Here is a 23,774-nt window from a genome sequence, read left to right as displayed (position 1 = left end):
GTCAAATTAAATGGAATCTCATTCTCCACAAACATTATTAATTTGGTGACTACTTCTCTACCCTCACATAAATTGAGGGTAGTTGCCCTATGCTGATGTGGCACCAATGAAATTCATCCACGTGTATTTAAGTCAAACATAATTAATTTTTTACCATAAATTATTTTGACTACTTTTATTTTCAATTAATTATATTTTATGTTACTAGTTTTCTTTAATTATATTTTAGACAATGTGTAAATATAATTAGAATTAATTTGATCATTAATGCTTGTTTCTAAATATTATATATTTATTCTAAAATATCAATGTTATTAGTAAAATAAAATCAATGTTATAGGCTCGAAAAAATAAATATATATCAATGTTAGTTTAAATAAAAATAATAAGAGAACAAAAACAACAAAGAAAAAAAAACTAATATCTCTAATTTAAATACACAATTCCACTTGTACATTTATTAAATGAAATCAAATAATGCTTCAAAAAAAATCAAAACAAATAATTTATGCTATTCCGGTGTAAATACTCCCTCCGTTTCAAATTACTTGTCGTTTTAGAAAAAAAATTGTTAACTATCTAAGTCACTCATGTAAATTCCAAATATTTAGGAGTAGTCGAAACCGTAAAAGATTTATATATTTGGAAAATTAAAGTTTGTTTTTTTAAGTTTTCAAAAAAAAAAGTTTGTTTTTTAAAAAAATTGGTACATAACATATTAAATTTATTGGAAAGATAAAATGCATGGAAAAAAATAAATTAAGCTTATTGGTGAATTAAAATAAGGTATAATAAGAAATTAAGTGCAAAAATACACTTTCTTAATTTTTTTTTTCTAAAACGACAAGTAATTTGAAACAGAGGGAGTATATAGTATTTATTTTTTCAATCTCTTTAAATCATTGCATAGATTAACGTTGGTTGACATGATGTCGATCTTAGAAAAAAGAGGGGAAAAAATTAGGTTAAGTAATTAGGTTTAGGTTTGCGACAATGGTCCGACCTTTCTTTTAGTTCAGATGAACTATTTATATTTTTACTTGTGATCAATAGTTAAACCCTAAACCCTAAACAAGTTCAAGAGTTAGTTCGTCTTCTTATAATAGTCGAACCTTTTCATTTTGATCGGATAAATTTCAGGTAGACCGCACTTGTGATCGGGCGAGCTCCCGTGTGTATGTTTTCCGACAATGGTCCGACCTTTCTTTTAGTTCAGATGAACTATTTATATTTTTACTTCTAAACAAGTTCAAGAATTAGTTTGTCTTCCTAATTTCGTTTTGTCTTCTCTAAACTATTTTGTTTTCAATTTTTTCCCGATATGGACAACCAAAGCAAACAAAAACAAAATGACGATGAATAGGAATCACATTCTATGACATAACAGGAAAAAATAAGGAAAAAAAAACAGGAAAAAATACGCTAAAAAACATAACATCTAAGAAATTGAAAATCACAAGTTTTAGAATCTTGAAGAAATCCGGTAGATCGGTGGCGAAGGCTGCAATAAGGATTGACATCGGATAACACAAAAGCGGAGGAGCCGTAGAATGCTAACATGATGGTGGTGGAGGCTGCGGCAGAGATTGAAAGCATTAAGAATAATAAGAAAGTTTTTTGATGATAAGAAGAAAGTTTTTTTTTTTTACGCGAAGAAGAAAGTTGTTTGAGACGTAATACAATTTGAAGAAGAAGCAAACAAATCAAAAGTAATTAGGTCCAAAATATAAATTCATGGAATATAATACATAAAATATAATTAATTGAAAATAAAAGTAGTCAAAATAATTTATGGTAAAAAATTAATTATGTTTGACTTAAATAAATGTGGATGAATTTCATTGGTGTCACATCATCATAGGGCACCTACCCTCAATTTATGTGAGGGTTAATTAGAAAAAACCTATTAATTTTGTTGGAAATACATACCTTTGTTCATGTTCATATGAATGAATATGTGGTCCATTTTGGATAAAGATGGCAATTGCCACGTATCCAAATTCCGACTGTAATTTCTATGTCAATAATAATATGCATCATACCTCACGCTCCACTTCTTGAGTTGAGAGCAATTAGTATATATATCGATATCTTCACTGTAAAGTTGTCATCATATAGTATTCAGCTTTAATTAATTGTTTACAACTCATCTTCAAGTAGGTCAAATACAGTAGTAATTTTTAAAATTGAATTTTATTGTAACAAAATTCCGTAAATCAACCGACAATACTAATATTATTATAAGGCTGAATGTCTTTACTTGAGTTTAATTTTACGACTTCGCAGTTGTGCGCGTAATGTTGAACAAAATTGTGATATTGTGATTTTATCATTCTTACCTTGAATCTAAATATGCACATTTAACAAAATTCCTATGTGAAAAATTAGGACAGAAAATAATTACAATGAATAACTAAATTCATGAGAACAGTAAAATTTGTCTGCATGTACAATATTGGTCAAAGTTGTAAATGAATAAAAAGGAAAGTTTGAAGAGAATTATCCAATCCAATCCAAGTATGGAGAAATTCCCAACATTTGCGGAGAACCTGAGTTGCAGCAGCCTTGACTGAGCATAGCAGAGCAGAGCACCCATTTCATGGGAATCCTTATTAGCCCCACAACATGACCCTACCCAATATTTTTGTAACTCAACCATGGTTTCAATATTTACAATATAATATTTCTATTATTAAAAAAAATGACCAAATGTTGTACCAAAAAAATTAATAAATTATGAACAAATGTTGATGCAAGGATTCCAACACACTCCTATACTTTTCATCACTATATATACTTCTATACCATATATAATGTGTAATTAAGTTTCCTTTCTTCACATTATATCCTATCCTAGCTGATTTATGCATCTAATAATTCAAAGGTATATAAATTTTGTAGGGAATTAAGAGTGAGTGATTACTTCAATAATTCATAATAAAAATGAGTTGCAACGGTTGCCGTGTGTTGAGAAAAGGATGCAGTGAGGATTGCATGCTGAGGGATTGCCTAACATGGATACAAAATCCACAAGCACAGGCTAACGCCACGGTGTTCGTCACCAAATTCTTCGGCCGTGCAACCCTCTTGTCTTTCCTTTCCTCCGTTCTCCCCAACCAAAGACCCGGTATGTCATAATATCCATAATTCTCATAAACCAGATACATCAATTATTCAACTGATATATATGTAGTCACATATAATGAATTATTTGATCATATATTGTTTAAATGATATTACAGCTATGTTCCAGTCACTTATGTATGAAGCTGTGGGGAGGACTATAAATCCAGTGAATGGAGCAGTGGGGATGTTGTGTACTGGCAAGTGGCAATTCTGTCAATTAGGTGTGGAGCAAGTTTTGAGTGGTAGCGGTGGCGCGTTGACACCGCTGCCTGATCTTCATGAGAGTAGTGAAAAGGGAAGTAGTTCTGGTGGTGATCATCAACAACAGGTAATGATGGAAGAAACACAATCATCTAGGTTGATGTCACAGTCAGAGAGGTGCCACCAAGCAAAAAAGCAACGTATGGAGACACAGTCCGAAGAATCAGAGGAGTCTTCTACGTTGGGAAGTAGAACAGAAACAACAGATGATTGTGTTTATGTTTATGCTAATTCTCAAACTCATCAAAGGAAGCAGCAGCAGCAGCTCCTTACACTATTCTTATAATCTCTTTTTCTTTATTGACAATATAACAGTATCATCTGTTAAAGAATGGATGCCCTCTTCGGTGTTGTTAGGAACAAACTTCTAGATGAATTTACGAACAAACTTTCATCGTCAAGTTAATAGTATAAAATATTTTTCGACTTTTAAATGTAATGAATCCAAGTTGGTATGTCAATCTAACCTGAACAAACATCACAATAAGACGAAAAAAATTAATTTTTGCCGCACCAAGAAGAACAAAACAATAACACTGCACTAATACAACGAAATCACAAAAACATAATCTATTTCAATAACATTTGCTTAGATAACAAAAAAATCCAAAGAAAAACTATATAGATGGGTAATTCCAGACCTAAAAATAACTCAATACAATTCTCTAAGAAGAAAATAGTAAATTTGGTTTTGCTAGTTTGTTCCTTTTTTCTTTTTGTATTTTTCTAGCATTTAAAACTAAGGAGAATGTTAACTTGTGCCCTTAAGGCACATGTTAAGGAAACAAAAATAGAAATTATTAAATGCTAATTTGTGCATGTTGACTTTTGAAGCATTAAATTTCTTGTATCATTAAATCTTGAATTTCTATTTTGGTATATCTTAACTTGAGAGCTTAAGACAATAAGAAAGTATTTTCATTCTTTCATAATACTATATACACATAAAAAAATATTGGGCCCTTAAAATCATGGGCCTTAGGCGTGACATTCCTGACCACAGCCCAGGGTCGGCCCTGTTCAATAGCATATAGCTAGTAGCTATAGTTTGCAACACTATAATACAACATATAAAGATTTACGGTTTTGTCACCCTACAATTTTCTCAAACATCATCCACTAATTAAATAGCGGACGATATTTTTTTTTTCAAATTTCTCATTTTTTACTCATCCGTTACTTAAATAGGGGATGAGTAAAAATAGAGCGAACGAGAAACTCGTAGGACGGCAAAAGAAGGTCTCAAGATTTACTGCCAATCGCAAAACATGGGACGTATACAAAAATGTCACGGGCCTTGACTCTTAGAGGAGGCATTGAATCAAATCAAATAATGCTACCTTTTCCAGTAATCACGAATGAGCTGTTTCACCAACCTCACCAAAATAGTAAATGCATGTTCCCCACTTTTTCAAAATGCAGGCAAGCAATTTACTACTGTACATGCATACATACATGATTCAGTTTTAGTACAGTACATCCAAACAACTTATGATTAATTAGAATCATTTACATCAAGTATTGAACTTAACATATTTACATTTTAAATGCCTTTTATTTTACAAAATATAATCACTCTTAATTGTTTATATTATATAATCATGTGACTCAACCTAAGGAAATTTTTGTTACCACCACAGAAATCAGAATCTTAGGAGTAGGCCTTTAGAAAACGGCACTATTATAGGACCACAATAGTAGCATGAAATGGGATTATTTGCATTATTTGGACCACATTAGTGGCTTTCTTCTTTTCACTTGCACGTTACAATCCTCATTCTTAGAATTGTTTGATATTAGTGACAAATGACAATACATACAATCACTTTTAATTCATTGTACCATATTGCTTCTAATCTAAGTTAATCACCAAAAGAGGTTAACGTGACACTCACTTAACATATTCACTTGAATAAAAGAAATAGAGCATACACTGTGGATTCAAATGAAGAAAATCTAGGCCACAAATTAACACCTACTAAACAATAATTAGTTGATTACATATTGATATATACACAGACATACAGACACTCAGCTTTTCCTCAAATGACAAAGGTATTTTGTATACATCTTAATTAATCTAGCTATCTAGTGAGAAGAGAAAAAGCCACTTTTTTTTGTTTCCTTTTGTAAACTGTAAAATTTCGGACACATCGATACACTACACACAAGACATTCAAGACCACAAACAGGTTTCAGAAACAGCAAACAAAAACCAGCTATTGACTCCATTCCATTCTTATTACCTTCTGTGTTAAATAAAAAGGCTTGGGAGTGGTGTTAGCATTAAGAGTGAGCGGTCAAATAAGATCAGTTCTACACACGTGTTGTCAGGAAGCTGCTGGTACACGAGAAAGTTGTAACATATGTGTTCTTAAGCTACAATCCTTGACCTGTTACGTTTGTTTTTCGACACACATTAGCAGTTAAGAATAGTGATATAGTAGAAATTAGTACAAGAAAGCTTCGGACGAGAAAATGATTATTACCTGCATGGCTGCTAAGGAAGACAAAAAATCCTTGCATTGCTGAAGCAAATATCTTTCCTTTGAAGTTACCTTTAGGATTTCCGCTACCAAGCAATTAGTTTCTTCCACCTGCTACAAACTCATGATTTTCAATACACTGATAGAAGTGCAAATATTTGCTATCTTTATATATAAACCATGTCATGAGTGGCCTAGTATGAAACGTAATGAATAAAACCCCAGTTTGGATAAAGAACTTAATTAAGTACTTATTGCATAAGCGTTTATCATATGCGTGCTTACTTATAAGCATATTCTACAGTAAGATAAAACAATATCAAACTATTTTCATACGCGATGTTGGAGACTTATGGAAAAAAGTTAAAATGAAAACAACTAATGGAGCTGTTTTCATAAGCTCTCCTAAACACTCTCACAAGTGCTGATCTCACTAAACAGGTGCGAAATAAGTAATTGGCTTTGAGCCTGGAGGAATGTTGTCTTCAACACTTCCAGAATTAATCAAGTGTTTCAGGGTGTAAAAGTACAGTTCATAAGTTGGATACATCAAAAACTTGCTTATTGATGAAGCAAAATGGTCCCCAAGTAAGAAAAGGTTTTGGCAGTTATTATTATACAGCAAAATGGTGTTGATTGATCCATAAAAATGACCCCACCTGATAAGCTAAGTGGTTACTTACAACTCAGCCCCTTTTCCTCATATTATTTGAAAAGCTGACCATAGAAAGCAAAATAATAACAATAATAAAATCTATGATGTTGCCTCAGAAATGAACCCCCACATGCATGGTTAGCCCAGATCCAAGGGATAGTTCAAGGAACCAAACATCAATCATTTCAAAAAAAAGTTTGAATATTCAATCCAGGTTTAATAATGCACTCACTATGCTACATTATAATTCTGATCATTCCTTTGGGATAGTGTGAAATTGTGAATCGACATTACAGGGGTGGTGTGTAACGAACATATGTATACATGACTAGTAGCAAGAGGTAGAATGTCTAAAAAAATATTTGGTAGGTCAAATATGATTGTAGAATAATGTCACAACTCCCAAGTTTTGTTTACGACTATGAACCAAACCGGGATAAGACGCCTCGTTTAACGTGTACATGCTATGACCATAGACTATAACAAAGCTCTAAGCACATATAGGTAAGAATTTATTCTACTTCATAAATGATGCCATGCAAGCGTTTACTCGACAATATATTTTTCATACTTTTATTTGATCATTTTTAACTTAATATCTGATTGTTATGAGTAAGTATAGGATTGTCCAAGCTAGGGATTGAATTCGGATACTCCCGATTGACTCGGTCTTAACAGAAACTTGTTAACAACTTGAGTCCAACCACTTGAATTTTATGACATCAAGACAATTGACAATATTTTGTGTCCATCGTTATGAGCTTTTGATCCTTTAAGATTTTAAATTTTCAGCATTTACAAAAAAATATTTCAATTTACTAATGGTTACATTCGTAAAAACCAATAAATATGATCCATTAAATGGTAAGTTGACAATTTTTGGTGACCAAATTCCTTTCCAAGTTAAATCGACGTGAAAGGGAGAACGGGTAAACCAAGTTTCAAGACCACGTGACAAATTTTGGCTCTTTTATGAAGAACTTGAAATCTGAAGATCTTTTTACCAGGAATTATAACAACAGTCGATTAATAGTAGAATGGCTTACTAATGACCGAACCGATCAAGCAATGTGTTACTTCTAACTTAAATACCAGCTTTCAAGAATAAGTCTAGACAAGAACTTTTAAACGCTTCATTGACGCTACAGAATTAAAAGAACCATGCACATTATAAATAATCACCTTTGACGAAAGAGAATATATTGACGATGCCATTGCTTGCATCACATCAACTGCGGATCCCAAAGCATCCTTCAGATTTGGTACATCGGCCTGATAAAAAAAAATATCAGTTCAATATTTGACAAACTATTTTAAATTATTAGGAGGTATTGAAAAAATAGCAGTACGTACTGTTGCTTTAACAACTGGAAGACGGAGGGTACTGGCCTTCAAAGCTTCAGTTGCTCCAAGTAAAGAACTGGAGTGATCTCTATCTAGAAGGGACCATTCTTCCAAATACGAAATCTATGACCAAGCACAATAAACTTCAATTATGGCAATTAATAATAAAAGAATAAGTACCGATCAAATATTCAAATGCATTGCTAATTATGACTCTAATGTAAACATAACATTGAATCCTTGTTAACATTGCATTAAGTTATAGTCGATACGCATATCAACGGGCATGCAAGTATTTATTGAACAAAAGCAATGTTACCAAAAGGCAAAAATAAAATTTGTTTCAAGCTTATTAGCTTCCATGAGCTACACTCATTGAGCCATTGCATAAGAGAGTTATTTTAAAAGTGAAAGTTCTGAATCATACCTGTCCCTTTAGAATAGAAGTGAGCTTCAACTTTTGCCTCAGCAATAACAGTTTGATTCTTTTAAGTATGACGGAATGCCGAAGCTCTGAGATTGTTACCCATGCATTCCACAAATGTCTCTGGCACAATGAAAATCATTTAGTTTAGCCTATATATAGTAGTACATTACCATGTGGAAGTATTGTTATCAGGCAACACAACAGTGTCGCCATTGTCATCCTACGCTAAACATTGTAGGAATACATTATTCTGTAACATGTGAATAACATTGTCAACAAATTGAAAAACCAACTAAGTATGAAACTGTTGAACGTCACTAAGAAGACCAATAAATTCCCAGAACCTACAAAGTAATGTATTAAATGGGGCAACTTCGATGGACACCTGATATGATTATTAGGTGATGCTGTACACCAAAGAATTTTACTTGAGGTAAACTTGAACCATTTCCAGTAACTACTTATATTTTCTGTGCATATACTTAAGTATATCACCATTCAACACATTCCTTATCTCTGCATGTAATACAAATTTTCTCCGCATAGATAGAAGATTTATCATAGGTTTGTTAGTTAAAGGAGTTAATGTGAGTGAGTTGGTTACGATTCATGAATAGTTGAGACTGAGATATTTAGAGAGGTAGACTATGTTATATATTGATATAGGAAGGGATGAGAGGGAGACTATCTTGATTCTTGTCATTTGATAAAGTGTTAGGGGCTTTACCCTTATGGCATACTATGGAAGTACACACCCTCGAAGAACTACAATCTATTGTAAAATCAGGGAAATTCTTCCCAAAATCATTTAATAAATACCAGATCAGCTTACTTCCATTTCCATTTGAATCAATTCTTGTAATGTTCTATTTGATTCTAGTATAGTTATGCCAAATATGGGTCAACACAACCAGCAAATTTATGCATAACAACTTTTCACTGTAGAGCATCCATTAGATCACGGCCAATAAGATAGTTTCTTGGTGTTGTCGGTGAGATTCTTAACTCATAATGCATAAACCGTGACTAGTAGCTGTCATATAAGTTTTCTAAAGACATTTTGAACAGAAGTACAGAACATTAAAGTCTAGATCATCCGCTAATGGGTGTGCTTTATCCACAATTAGAATGATACTTTGCAACAATTGAAAAATTTGAAATCCCCAAACACATAAGGGCAATGGAACTATAATGAGAAATACTATCTACATTTTGAGACTAAGAATATGAATACAATACATGCAGAATGAGTTCATCATCTCAGTCGATCTGCATTCTCTGAAATCTAAGCCGTTTCCATAAAAGTAAGACAGCAGCATTCATCATTGACCCTAAGATCTTAGCTTAGCAGCCTAAATTTCTAGCACCAGGCTTCTAATGTTGTTTGACAATAAATCCCTATGCACAATTTCTCATTGATCTAATATGGTAACAAAAACAACAAACAATTGAGATATTCATATCACTAACATAACAAGTAACAAAAACCATAATATGGAATACAGTTAGACAGAACATAAACTTAATCATACCTCTGCATTCAATTTCTGCACCATGAATGTAGCATCAGCCCTAGCATTGACAAACCGCCACTGCACATACCGATTATAAAGAAGCCTCAAAGTATGCGCATCAAATATCCGATCTTCCCCTATCTTCCCTCTCCTCACATCAGCCGAGAAGCTAAGAATCGAAGGCGAATTACCAGAATTACTATTGATAGAGCTAGCAACCGCACTTCTCACCTTAGAAGGACTAGTAAACCCCCTTGATGGCGACGATGCAGCAGATGCCCAAAGTTTACTCGGAGAAGCAGGCCGTGCATTTCCCCTTATAGGAGAAGCCGTTGTTCGAGGTGATAACACAGGACCATCACTATTATACCTTTTCAATTGAGAATTCTTAGGTGGAACACTACTTCTTGAAGCAGGACTAGTTGACAAAGGTGAACCAGGATCCTGTAACCGACGCAACCGGCTATTAGTTTCCTGCCAAAACTTTGAAGAAACAACAATGCCACGATTTTCCCTCGGAACCTTAAGAGTCCCAAGAGAAGAATCATGTACTCCTGAATTACTACCAGATGAAACACTATCAGTATCAGAAGCATTAACATCATAATTCAAAGAAGATTCATTACTCAATTGAGTAGTTTTCCCTAAATCCAAACTCAAACCACCTAATCCATCAAAAGAAGCTCTTCTTCTACCACTCTCCATAACCATTGATTGTTGCAATGCACGCACAACTTTTCCAACAACCTTCTTCTTCTCCCCATCACCACCACCACCACCAACACCACCACTACTACAATCAACACTCCTCGACAAATGATTCGGCTGTCTCGACCGAGCCGGCCACCGATGTTGATCTGAGGGTCTCGAGTTTTCACCCTGATCTCCTTTACCGGCGACTGGAGTAACCCTCCGTCGCTCCGGCGTAACAGCTTTAGCTTTACTCTTACTAATAGGAAGTGAAAAAGCCTCACCTTGAAAAGAAACAGACAAACTCCTAGTAGAAGTTACTAGAAGCTTTGTTGCTTCAGGAACTGGGGTTGTTGGTCGAGGTCTCCTACGGTCCACCGACTGAGAACGTTTAGGAGCAACAAGTGGTGTTGATGATGAATTCGTCGAACGAGACAAAAGGGGTGAAGCAAATCTTCTAGAAGAAGAAGATGAAGATGTTGTTGTTGTTGTAGTTGTTGTTGTTGTTGACGATGATGTTGTTGTTGTTGTTGAAGTTGAAGGTGAAGGTGACATATACCTTGAAGAAATTTGTCTACCTTTTTTTCTGGGTAAGACACCATTGTTGTTGTTGATGATGTCTTTGTCGGAAGTTCTTGAAGAAGAGGTTGTTAATGGGTTTTGTGAAATGGCAGCCACCATTGCAAAAAAGATGAAAACTTGAGCTCACATTGTTAACTTCATGGCTTGAAAAATGAAGAATCTGAAGTGTAGAAGAGTGAAAGTGGTGCAGATCAAGGAGATGGAAAATGGGTTTTGTTTCAGATTCAGCAATTTTAGAAGGAAGGAACAGTGTGAGTGAGAGAGAGAGAGAGAGAAACTGCGTTTTTTGTTTGTGGGATTTTAGAGAGAGAAAGTGAAGTAGGTGAATAAACAAAAATAAAAAAGAAATTATATGGAAAATGAATTAAGGATTTTAATTGTTTTTTGAGTTGTGTGGGGTTTTGTTTTGGTTTTGGTTTTGGTTTTGGTGAATCTTTGGAGGAACGTTAGTGTGTTAATTAAGTTGAATGAACTAAACGACGTTTTGTTAGTTTTTTAAGCTTCTTATTACTATTATTAATCCTTTTTTCTTTCCCTCACTCAAAGTCAAAATGGAAATTTGGTCTCTAAGTTACTGTGTAAGTGTGTAGTGTACTACTGTGAATAGTGAATTTATTTGGATTTTTTTTTTAAAAAAATTGATATATTAACGCGCACTCTCGCTTAATATTATTAGATTTTGGGTACAAATATAAATCGTATCGTGGGCAGAAGAAGGCCAAGTAGATTGTGGAGGAAACTGTGATAATATCTTAAAATTGACAGTTTGATATAACATAACCCTATAAAATTGACCTATAAAGTAGAAATTATCCTTCCTTATAAATATATATCATCTTTTAAACAGTGAATAATTTCAATAAAAAACTAATGAGTATAGTATATATATTTGTATTTTCTATCACCAATCGAATATTTAAAAGCCGATTTCCTCTATAAATTCTCCGATCCAAATGGCAGAGAAGTTTCCATATTTATACCTTTTATTGTTGGAGGGGCGATCGTCCGTTAAACTACCAAAGAAAAAAGGGTAAACCAATGTGATCATGACATTGTAGGTGCTTGTGATGGGGCGGATGCGACTTCCCTCAGTTATAAGTAGAAATCAAAGAATCAACCAAATATTATATAATCGAGTTCTCATCTTCATATTGTTTTTTTCTTATTTTAGTGATCATATTTGTGTAAAAAAGACTCTAGAGGTAGAGGCGAGTACTACACGAGCTCGTAAGTCAAGTACGGAGCGAGCGAAGGAGAGCGACTTTGTCTTACTTCTTACAAAGCTTCTAAGAAATGAGTATTGGGCCTAACTCATCCTTACAAAACCGGCTTGTAAAGTGAGGATTGTCACTTACTTATAAACACTTGTCAATGTCATCTCACAACCGACGTGAGACTTCTTAACATACCTCCTCACGCCCAACACTATTGGGCTTGGTGCGTGGATATAAACGGTGGGTGGCCCAATAGCGGAAACCTAATAACAGGTGGCCCAACGGATCGGGGAGCAGTGGCGGCTTGCACACATGTGCAAGGTGTGCGACGGCATCGGGCCTCAAAAATTTGAGGGTCTCAGTTCAAAATTTTGAGGTCCTATAATATTACTGATATATTATTTATACCTATAAAATATCAGATGTATATTAATAGATTAATTTTTAGGCCCTAAACTAATAGTTATATATTGTTAATGTTCATATAATATCATATGAGTATCAATAGATTAGTTATCTATACTCGGAAATATAGTTTTAGTCCATTTTAATCTTTCCATAAAATTTAAACTCAGATTAGGAGGTTCCTTTTTGACATTATATACTAAGATAATTATTTTGTATTTCTTATCCCATTTGATTTGATGCAATTGGTTTAATATTGATAATCTATATGTTTACAAGAATAAAAATGATTTTTTTATATTATACGCAATTTAAATCGACAGTTTTTTTTTATAAAAAAAATAAATTTTTTATATTAAGGGGTCACTTTTATATTTTGCGCAGGGTCTCCTAAAACCCGGAGACGCCCCTGTCGGGGAGATGCTCTGATACCATATTAGAATTTGGGAGACCTATACTCAACCACAAAAGCTAGCTTGAGAGTTGATGTTTGCATTACACTTATAAATGCTATCTTTACCATATCTCTAACCAATATGGGACTTCTAACACACACCCTCACGTCCAGAACTGAACAAGTTGGAACGTGAAATCAACAACAACGGGTGGCCTAAATATGGGAGGTCTCCACAACAAATAACAAATGGATTTAAGATAGGCTCTGATACCATATTAGAATTTGGGAGATCTATACTCAACCACAAAAGTTAGCTTGAGAGTTGAAGTTTGCACTACATATCTTTACCATATTTCTAACCAATGTGAGACTTTTAACATCCTGCGTGAATTGCGGAGAACCGCAAGGAAGGGAATAGGGAAAGAATTCTCCCCAAAGTGGAGAATGAGGAAGGGGATAAAAAATATTTTAGATGGTGGAAAAGAAAGTGAGAAAATATAGTCTTTCAATATTTGTCCCGTTAATATTCTATTATATAGATGGTTGTCTCGTTCATGTTGCCTATTGGTGTGAAATACTAATTCAATTATTCAGACGTGTATATAATTTCACAATTTGGAAAATAAAAATAAATGTACCTAACAATGAGAGTACTATTTCTTAATTTCTCACGTGATATAAATTATAAGTACTATATAATATCATAATGTATAATGTGTGTGTATATAATATTTATATAGAGTTAATTAATAATGTATAATGTGTGTGTATATACTATATAGAGAGAGATTGAGATAGATTACTTCATTAGGAAAGAGATGAATGAGCTAACGTTAATGAAAGCAAAAACAGTGGTTGATGTTATCAATTACTAAATGAATTGAAATGCCCCTAAAGCTTAGACATTATCAACCATAAAGGCAATGGTGTTGGCTAATTGTGATTTTTGCAAGCTAAGCTAAGCTATATAATCAATTTATTATTAATCAATTTTAATAATTAGATTAAGATACCACATCTTTTTCTATATGTCCCTTTCCATCTAATACACTCATTGCAAGCTTTAATTTGAACGCTTCTTATATATTAACATCTTAATTTTTGTTCTCCAACCTTCTTCAGATTTAATTAATTAATTTCATCAATTTTGGCCAATAATATTTTCACACTAAAATAAATGAAAGATAATGGTAGTATATAAAATATCCCAAATATATTTGTAACTTTTGTTTTATTTTTCCTTTGCCCTGTGAATGTTTGTATAGCTAATTTCATCTGAAAGCATCTTGTGTTAATAAATATTTAAAAATGTGACTCTTCCATATGCTGACGGCGTAGCTCCCTCGTTATTTAATTACTAACTAAGCTTCATTAAAATGTTAGTTTATTTGCTCTAGTGATCACAGACTCACAGTAATAAGTCTCAAGTTAAATACATATCAAGTAATAATTTGTTACATTATGAAGTAAGCCCACAACGAAAAAGAGTCTCATAGTTTAAGTATTATGTGAGGCAACCGTAACATTATCTATTCAATAAAATCCTAACATTTTATCACTTTTCATCACTGTAGTAACAATTTTTAAAAAATAAATGTATATAATATAGATGGACAGTGGACGTCATCTGGTAAAAATTCTCGGGTGCCCATTATGTAAGACTCAAAAAATTATTACCTCTTTAAAGGTCAGCAATTTACATACTGATTATTGCAGGAGATCGAACCTAATTTATATGACTTTAGTCTGCGAATAAAACTCAATCTAAACTGCTAGTTCACTAAGTAAGAGAGTCTTATAATTTAAATAATATATTGTTTAACTTTCATTTCTGATTAATAGGGATCATAATATAATTCAAATATAATCACTAGCAGACATAATTCATATTTTAAAGAAAAAAAACAAGACTAAACTATGCAGCAATTCAACTAAAATACAAAATTTAATATTGTGAGACTTCTAGCTAAGATAGTGGCTTGACAAAACATTTAATTAATCCAAAAAACTGCACAAAATACAAAAATCTTATATTGAAGCTATCGATCTCTTCCTTAACCTTAATAGTATAATTTTGCTCACATGTAATGCCATTAGTTCACATGTGTGCCATTAGAGTTGAATCACTCGATTATCATAAGGGGAAAAAAATAAGCTAAAGATATCTTTCGCACGTGCAACTGCAGAGACTAATTCCTTCGAGATAATTAAGATTTATTTAAGGGGTTGATCTCTCCCAACAAATACTTCTTCATACGCATTGGTTAGAGATCAAACCCAAAACTAAATAGTTAAAGGGTACAAGTATTTAACAGTTGATTGATAAGGGAAAAATTAAAATGCACTAATGCAATGCCTAGTAGTGCTATATAGATTGTGATTGATTTGTATCACAACAAAATGTGATGGATTATAAAGATAAAATAAAAAGTAATTACAGTACTTTAGCACCTGGCTAGACCTTGCCACATCTCTATCCAAAATAATTTCCAGGTGACCCTAGAAGCAATAGAATAGAACTTGCAACAAACCAGATGACTTGGGGTTTGTTAGAACTAATCTTTGTGTTTGTTGTTGCAATTAACTAATTATTAAAATTTAAGTTGGGTCTTAATGCTACACCATTTTTATTTTAATGTCATATCTTATTTAATACTTGAGTAGTCGGATAACAGATACTCAACGATTTTATTTATATAAATTTATTTAAGACCATATATCATTTAATGTTGAACTCTTAACACATACTCCCTCCGTCTCAAAATATAAGTAAAAGTTGGTTAACAAAAGTGAATGTATTTGATCCAAATTTTTAAACAAGGAGAATGTTAACTTGTGCCCTTAAGGGCACATGTTAAGAAGATAAATGTGGAAAAAAAATTATTGAACTTGTGGTGTATTCATTTATCTAAAAATTAAATTATTTGTATCATTAAATGTTATATTTCTATTTTTAGGTAGCTTAACATGTGCCCTTAGGGCACAAGTTAACATCACCCTTTAAACAAATACATCAAGTTTCTTTGACTCACTTTTACTTATATTTTGGGACGGAGAGAATATGTATCTTTTATGTCTGTGAGTGAATTAGACGCGACAACCCAAATACCTAATACCAAATGACTTAACAAATTTTAGACAAACTATAATGTTATATTAAAATTTAGATTTAGATTGGTCTCAAGTTTCAACCCTAAGATATCAGCTTATAAGAAGAGAGATGACTCCAACTTATAAAGTCATTTTATGAGACTTTTTAACATTAATAATTATTTAGAGCAGCATGACTATCCACCACAACTAGCTTACTTCAACAATAAAGGACACAGCTTGTATTTTGTACTATTCCCTCAGTTATTTTCACTTTTGGCAAGTCAAATTGTTAATTTCCAGATAATATAAGCTATAATTAAGACTAATTATAGTTCATAATTATAAATATAATCTAGCATGATTTATGTCCCCACTTCAATAAACCTTCACTGAATACTGATTGTATAATTTCCAATGGTATTAGAAGACAAATAGTACTTATGGTTATACTGTTTCATTAGCAAATGTATCATAAAATGATGAGAAAAGGCATAATTCTAATTTGAAGGCATGTAACTTAAGGCACACTCAATGGAATAATATGTTAAAAGTTTATAAACAACCACTCAAAGGTATCCGTTTATAAGATATTAATAAATAAATTAACTTTGCTTCGGAAGTGATTATTATGGGTTTAAGGAAATTATTTTAATTACCTTTCCCATAGCTTTCTAACTTTGCTTTTCCTATCCACATATCAACCCCACATAAGAGAAAGTATGTGATTAATTATTTATTAGTATTAGCAAGGAAAAAAAAATGTGATACTAAACTTTGTAACTTCAAAGTTGGTTTGTGTATTGGCGGCTATTTTGCATGCTCCAAAATGTGTTTATTATTATATTGCTTTGGAGGTTAATAATCCTTGAAGCTAAAGATTCAAGATTCTTGCTATTTGATTTGACGAGATAGTGCTTTTAGTACTCAAGACCCCATTTTATGTAATTTCTTATTTAAGTCAGCTGGAAAAATTTTGGTATTCTTTGATCTTACTTTGAATGATGACAAATTTGACATAAAAAAAATAATTATGATGTAGTGTATGTCTACTTTTAAAAATAAAATTGAAAATTTGCTTAAATTGAATTAAGCTCTCTTTACTCATATATTTGTGGGTGGAATATTTCCTAACTTTATATATGGGTTATCTTTACTCATTATTCACTCTTTTCATTTTACTCATTATTTACTTTTGAGAAACCTCCCCTCAAGCAATGCATTCAAGGAACCTTATCTCCCTCTATCTTAAAGTTAATTAAGTGAAAAGTGCAATTTTTGTTACTAGAAAAAAGAGAACCTGAAAATGATAGGTTACTTGTGTGACTATATATTCTTTCCAAAGGTCATGCATTACATTATACGAATTATGAGGTCATCTCTTGGTACTTTGCTTATAATTTTGTAGTAAAGAAAAACCATATATTCAAGAGTTACATCTATTTTAATTTGCTTAATTAGTAGAATAAGAAAACATTTTTAATGAGTTAAAAAAAAAAAATCAAAACTAAAGGAATGAGATAGCTTGAAACATTTGAATCTAATTCTTTTACTTGTGTTTATTACTTTCTTACACTCTTGAGCTATCTTTGGAAGCCACAAATATAAAATGGAACAAGACACTGATTGGATAATGATTTTTTTTTTGGTGTTAGGATAATGATTTTAATTAAACACTTATATAACAATTATTTAAAATATAAGTACTTTAAGCTATTTTTATGATACAATATGAAATAAAGTCAAATTATTTTTCTTAAAGGCTATACTATTTTATTTTTTTGACGCAATATATTTTCTTTTATGTTATAAGTTGTTTTCATAAATCATTTGTATAAAATTTCTCAATTAGTTCCATAGATATTTATACTAATAATAGATAAGTTTAAAAAAGACAATAAATAGAACATAGTTTTGCAGATAAGCCCATAGTTTACATGATTTTTGTGGTGAATTTGAATTAGTAATAAGGGTCCCTTTGCACAGCTTTAGAACTATTTAATTAATACATGCTCCAAATTTATGTAATTTGCAGTATGCGGAGCAAAAAAATGGTAGACAAATTCTTAACAAAAAATTATTTTTCTTCCATTAATATCTTAGTTGTATAAGGACTGCTTTGACATTTTAATAAAATATAACCACTTCTTTTTTATTCTTTTCTAAACATCTCACCGACCAAAAAAAATACTGTTCATTCCAATTTTTATAGGGTCCCTTCTCTCCAATGGGTCTCAATCCTTTAGAAAACTAATGAATGTTGTTTAATTTGCAACACTGCATGTGAAATTGTGTGTGGAAAGATTAACATTTAGTCCTATTAAACACACCTTAAATCCTATTAAACATACCTTAGTGTGTGTGACTAAGTCCTTGGCACGGCATAGAGCATCCATTTCTCTACTAAAACCATGTTATACCCTCAACAAGAAGTTTGAAGTATCTATTGTGTTTGGTTCTGCTAGCTGTCTTTGACAAACATTTACTAAGTTTGAATGAATTAATTTTATGAAAAAATTGATTATAGTTAAAAGTAAATTGAATGTAAAACAATTTATTTATATGTAAATGCATTTATTTATGTAAAAGTATGGATGAATCCGACAAATTTGACTAGTAAGTTCATGATCATTTTCTTTAGAACTTTTAAGTATACGTAGTGAGGTCAAGATCATGTATAATTAATTTTTATTGAACAAAAATACGTAGAAAAAAAATACATTAACCAATATTGAACAATTTTTATTATTATTGTTATTAACAAAAAATATTTCAAAAATCATATCATTGTACATAGAAAAAATTGAAGACGAATTAAAATCTACAAATTATTAAAAGATCAAAGACTAAAGATTAAAGACCACCAAGAGGTCACAACGCCATATCACACCTATATATATATATATATATATATATATATATATATATATATATATATATATATATATATATATATATATATTTTGACGTTTAAAAAATATATATATTCACACTAACTCAGAGTGCTCAACACTCCCAAGTATTTCATTTTCTAAGAAGTGTTGTAATTTTGTTTCATTTAAAAACTATCAGAAACATATGTTTGTTGACAAAATTTATGAGAAAAATTGTCTGAATTTGTGGTGAGAATACCGTACTATTTATTTTTTTTGTTTACATTGAGCTGGGGATCGAACCAGGACCTATAACGTACTACTCAGACCACTCACCACTAGACCAAATATAGTGGCTTAATACTGTACTATTTTTTTTTTGGTATAACCGTACTATTTTAAGTTGAGGTAAAAACTAATTTTTCCCATAATAATCAACGCATAATAAAGTGTATGCTTTAAATTTGAGACTGAAAACTAATTGCAGGACTAAGCTTTAAATTCTTCTGACAAATAAGCTTTAAATTCTAACTAAATTAAAATCAATTGTAAAAAAAAAAAAAAGCAAAATTAATGATGACAAATCATATTCTTCTCTAATGTACTAGTAAAATACGGTGCTGAAATGAAATGCCTTGAAAAGGAAGGAATGTAATTAGAGGTTAGCATTTAGTGTTTGGTTGGTACAGCTTATAAAGCAGGTAACATAAACAATTTTCAGCTTATCAAAACTAGTTATTACTCCCATAGTTCCATAACACTTCGACCTAATGATTCTTGTACTCTCAGCTAATAATCGGCACCTGTAATTTTTGTTTTTATTGCAATATTATCACATGCAAATACACTCTAATTGGAATTGGATATTGTGATAGGGTTTGGTTTTAATATATAGCCTGCTTATTGGAAACCACTTGCCATCTTTAAAAAAAAACTAGGAAGCTTCCCAATTTCCACATGCATATGACCAACCAATGAATGGTTTGAATAAAATAGTAAAATTATTTGTAAACTCTCCTTGGTTTAACCTAAAATAGAGTGGAATCAAAACGTTCAACTTACAAATCCTATTTTTTCTTTCTTTCTAACTTTATTATGTAACAAGCGTGATTTCACAGAAAATAAGCCTATGTTTGAGATTTAAAAAAAAAAAAAAAATTTTGAAAAAAAATCAATTTTCAAGAAAATCATTTTTTTTAGAGATTTTGAAAAAAATCTAAAGCTATTTGCTGTTTGTTTACAATCATTAAAATCTATTTTTTTAAAGATGGTGAACAGGGACGGATCCAAAAACTTACTATAAAGGGGCCAAAAATAAGAATAATTATTTTGACTCTTAAACATATGTTTTTTTTAGTTATTTTGATTCTCAAACGTTCAAATTTATCTTTTATTTGTTAGTTTGGTCCTCAAATATGTTTTGTATTAGTCAATTTGTCCAAAACATTACTAATAATAGACAGATTTAAAAATATTTTTATTATTTCAATACACTGTATTGACAACATCTCATATATTTAAAGAAGAAATCACTGTTTGCTCTCCCCATATATATATACTATTTTTTTATGCGTGTATTTTTATCATATTATAATATTATTTTATGTATGTATAATACTAAACTAAAGTATTGTAAATAGATAGTTGAGTTGAGACTTGATAATATATATTATTATTATTATATACATATATGAGGGGGAGGGGGCCTTGGCGATTGTCTACCCCCCTTTGAATCCGTCCCTAATGGTGAGGGATATGAATGATAAAAAAATGGATTTTGATAAAAGCTATTGAAAATAGATTCTCATTTTAATGAAAAAAATGACTTTTTTACAAAAATGATTTTTGAAAATATCTGAAACATAAACACAAGTAAGATAAAAAAATAGTTTTTTTTTGGAAAAAATACATTTTTTTTTTTTGAAAAAAAAACTGAAACAAACAAGCTCTAAATCCTCTCATATCTTTTTGGCCAAGTCATCTCTCGTTAATGCAATGGTTTGATAAACCACAAAGAGCATAAAAGCACTTAAAAAAGGAAAAGAAGTGAATGACTATGATTACTTTAGCATGACCAACACCAACACGAAGGGAAAAAATTGGAGTATCCGAATCTGTTTTTCCCAAGCTTCATACATGAAAGGAAAAGAAAGGAAACAGGATAGATAACAAATTTTCAAAACACAACTTTAATACAAACGGAAAGATATAATTAGCAAACAATGTGTTTTACTCAATAAAAAAGGCGAACAATGTGTTTAGAACAGACCACCAATTGACTGATAAGATAATCATATCTAACATCTAATCTAACACATGTTTATGTATGGTGAAAAGGTTGCAACTCACAAAAAAAAAGTAACCCCACTTGTTATGATAAAAAATACATTTCTATTAATTTCCTATATCAAAATGTATCATAACATATCAGCTTATTTTTCAGCTTATAAAAAATAGCTTATACAAATACAATGCAGGTTTAAGTCAACTTTATAATGCAGGTTTAAGTCAAGTTTATAAACATAATTAATTAATTTCAAAATGGGGAGCAGGATACCAAATTGGGATGGTATGAGAACAAACGCCTGAATGAATTTGTTAAAATAACCAATTATAGCTCAATACTATAGAACTAAAGTGTTATACTTGAATTTCTTTGTTAAACATCCACAGAGATGAAAGGAGACCATATACAGCCAGCCATACAGGATGCATGCAATGAGATCATTATTATACCTTAAATTTTACTTAACAATGAAATCAATTAAAACTTTATAACCAAATATACCATCACAAACAGGGAAGTCAGAAGTAAAAAGCAATATATATAAAAGGATTCTCAATCTTGATTCAACAACATAAGGTCTGATAAATAAACTAGATGCAAAAAACAATTGTCAAGTTTCTTCAAACATTTCGTCTAAATAAAGTTACTTCAAACAAAACCACCTCACATCACAACATTCTAATGCCAAAACCTAACATTGGTTCGGCAGATACAATAGCTCTTCAGCGGTACTGCAACATAATAAAACAAAAATAAAGTGTCAACATACAGAAATTCAAAACCGAAAGTTTAAAAGATAAAATATGAAGATAGCAGATCCAATTATTTACCTTAATGAAACCAATTTCCTTGGCATTGCTGTGGAAGCATTGCCTGCAGCACATAAGGCCATACTTCCTGATCAATCCATGTGAATTACCGCACACACGGCTGCAAGTAATCAAAAACAGGAAACAAGATCACAGTCAGCAAGATAGTTTATAATTTAAATATTACAAACATCTTACCAATCATCAACTAAATATTTAAGATTATATACTTTAAGAAACATTAATGTTCAATGTTCAATCAAACTATTACAAACTAATTGGAGTTTCACTCGGTAACAAAGAGCGATAAACAACACTGCAATTTCCAGCTAAATCCTCATTATTATTATTATTATTATTATTATTATTATCAGTGATATTTACAACTTGCAGCACTAGAACCGCTATGCCTCGAACGCCAACGTACAATTTCCATGAAAATGAACAAGTTTAGCTAAAGAACTCAAAAATGGAAATCTAATTAGGGTGCTGAATAAACAATCTAACCAATCTAAGGGACTGAGAGTGAAGATTTGTTCACCAATTAGCCATAAAAAATCACATCAATACATGATATAACACAAAAATATCCCAAAGCATATTATGCATAACATGATTCACCAATCCAAACCAAAATAAAACAGTACAATTATACATAACATGATTCATCAATCCTAACCAAAATTTAAAAAATTACAACCCTATTAAAAAAAACAAGTGGGATATAAAATCGGTAAGAGAAACGATTTAACGTCATAAATTAGGGATCAAAACGATGAAATTTGGATGAAAAAACAAATACTTGAAACAGATATGAATCGAATAGATTATGAGGATCGATGATTGAAACATGAACATACCAAGTGCGAGAACCAGGACCATAGGTCTTGGGGTGAGAGTTCCAGACGTTAGAGTGTCCCATGGCTTATTGCTTTGGTTGATTTGATTTTCGCCGGAGAGACCTAAACGCGCCGCCGATGAAGAATTGTGTGTAGCGAATGATTTGAAACCTGCAAATACCAATTTATATAAAGAATCAAATTAGGGTTTCAGTTATATTTTTGTTTGGTGGGTTAAATAATAATTGGGCTGAATATTGGGCCAGTATCACTTAATATATGATATAAACAATTACTTATTACTACCTCAACTTTTTTATCGATGCTTTTCGCCTCCTAAATTAATCAAAATCCCATAAGTCCTTCATTTATTAGAGGATATTTTTTGAGATTTACTTTTTCCACTCTACTGGTTACTCGCACTTCCTACGAGTCTTTCATTTTACCCTTTTGCCACTTAAGTAGCGGACGTGTAAAAAATGAGTAATTTTTGAGTTAAAAACATCTTACCAAAATTTTTATAATATCCGCTACTTAAGCAGCGAACGTTATAAAAATCTTGGTAGGGTATTTTTATCTCAAAAAAATCTCATTTTTATAACTTCTGATAGTTAAGTGTCGGACAGAATCCTAAAAGTCTCACATTTGAAGTACAAAGTCTCACATTTTAAGTACAACTTTCATAAAAAGTCTCACGTTTGAAGTACAACTTTCATATATAAAGAAAATATCTCACATTTGAAGTACAACTTTCATAAAAAATCTCACATTTGAA

At 31.5% G+C, this 23,774-nt stretch overlaps 3 protein-coding genes across 4 annotated transcripts; 1 reads left to right on the top strand and 2 right to left on the bottom strand.

Annotated features, from left to right (window-relative positions):
- The first annotated feature begins 2,810 nt into the window (after positions 1-2,810).
- On the top strand, positions 2,811-3,900 carry LOC123921551 (LOB domain-containing protein 37-like). The gene is made up of 2 exons (XM_045974144.1): positions 2,811-3,127; positions 3,243-3,900. Exons 1-2 carry the CDS (start codon positions 2,944-2,946, stop codon positions 3,671-3,673), a joined length of 615 nt encoding a protein of 204 aa, XP_045830100.1. The 5' UTR covers positions 2,811-2,943; the 3' UTR covers positions 3,674-3,900.
- A 1,427-nt stretch (positions 3,901-5,327) lies between these two features.
- LOC123921535 (QWRF motif-containing protein 2) lies at positions 5,328-11,563 on the bottom strand. 2 transcript variants are annotated; one of them, XM_045974126.1, is made up of 6 exons: positions 9,832-11,563; positions 8,300-8,419; positions 7,882-7,995; positions 7,711-7,800; positions 5,877-5,987; positions 5,328-5,780 (listed from the first exon to the last, which is right to left on the bottom strand). In XM_045974126.1, exons 1-6 carry the CDS (start codon positions 11,182-11,184, stop codon positions 5,718-5,720), a joined length of 1,851 nt encoding a protein of 616 aa, XP_045830082.1. In that variant the 5' UTR covers positions 11,185-11,563; the 3' UTR covers positions 5,328-5,717. The 2 variants fall into 2 exon arrangements, with proteins under 2 accessions (XP_045830082.1, XP_045830089.1); XM_045974133.1 differs by having other exon boundaries at positions 5,877-5,984.
- A 10,306-nt stretch (positions 11,564-21,869) lies between these two features.
- Positions 21,870-23,179, bottom strand: LOC123923422 (40S ribosomal protein S29). The gene is made up of 3 exons (XM_045976115.1): positions 23,021-23,179; positions 22,182-22,281; positions 21,870-22,082 (listed from the first exon to the last, which is right to left on the bottom strand). Exons 1-3 carry the CDS (start codon positions 23,080-23,082, stop codon positions 22,074-22,076), a joined length of 171 nt encoding a protein of 56 aa, XP_045832071.1. The 5' UTR covers positions 23,083-23,179; the 3' UTR covers positions 21,870-22,073.
- Between the last annotated feature and the right edge of the window lie 595 nt (positions 23,180-23,774).

Source organism: Trifolium pratense, linkage group LG1 (assembly GCF_020283565.1).
Source record: "Trifolium pratense cultivar HEN17-A07 linkage group LG1, ARS_RC_1.1, whole genome shotgun sequence".
Classification (NCBI taxonomy): Eukaryota; Viridiplantae; Streptophyta; class Magnoliopsida; order Fabales; family Fabaceae; genus Trifolium; species Trifolium pratense.
This window is presented reverse-complemented; position numbering and strand designations above follow the sequence as displayed.

Bases quoted from the DNA above. Each gene is read 5' to 3' on its own strand.
- LOC123921551 (XM_045974144.1), top strand. From the start codon at position 2,944: ATGAGTTGCAACGGTTGCCGTGTGTTGAGAAAAGGATGCAGTGAGGAT. The intron at 3,128-3,242 runs GTATGTCATAAT...ATGATATTACAG, and splicing joins TCTCCCCAACCAAAGACCCG to CTATGTTCCAGTCACTTATG.
- LOC123921535 (XM_045974126.1), bottom strand. From the start codon at position 11,184: ATGGTGGCTGCCATTTCACAAAACCCATTAACAACCTCTTCTTCAAGA. The intron at 7,801-7,881 runs GTACGTACTGCT...TTTTTTTATCAG, and splicing joins TTCCAGTTGTTAAAGCAACA to GCCGATGTACCAAATCTGAA. The intron at 5,988-7,710 runs GTGATTATTTAT...ATGAGTTTGTAG, and splicing joins TATATTCTCTTTCGTCAAAG to CAGGTGGAAGAAACTAATTG.
- LOC123923422 (XM_045976115.1), bottom strand. From the start codon at position 23,082: ATGGGACACTCTAACGTCTGGAACTCTCACCCCAAGACCTATGGTCCT. The intron at 22,282-23,020 runs GTATGTTCATGT...GATTACTTGCAG, and splicing joins GGTCCTGGTTCTCGCACTTG to CCGTGTGTGCGGTAATTCAC.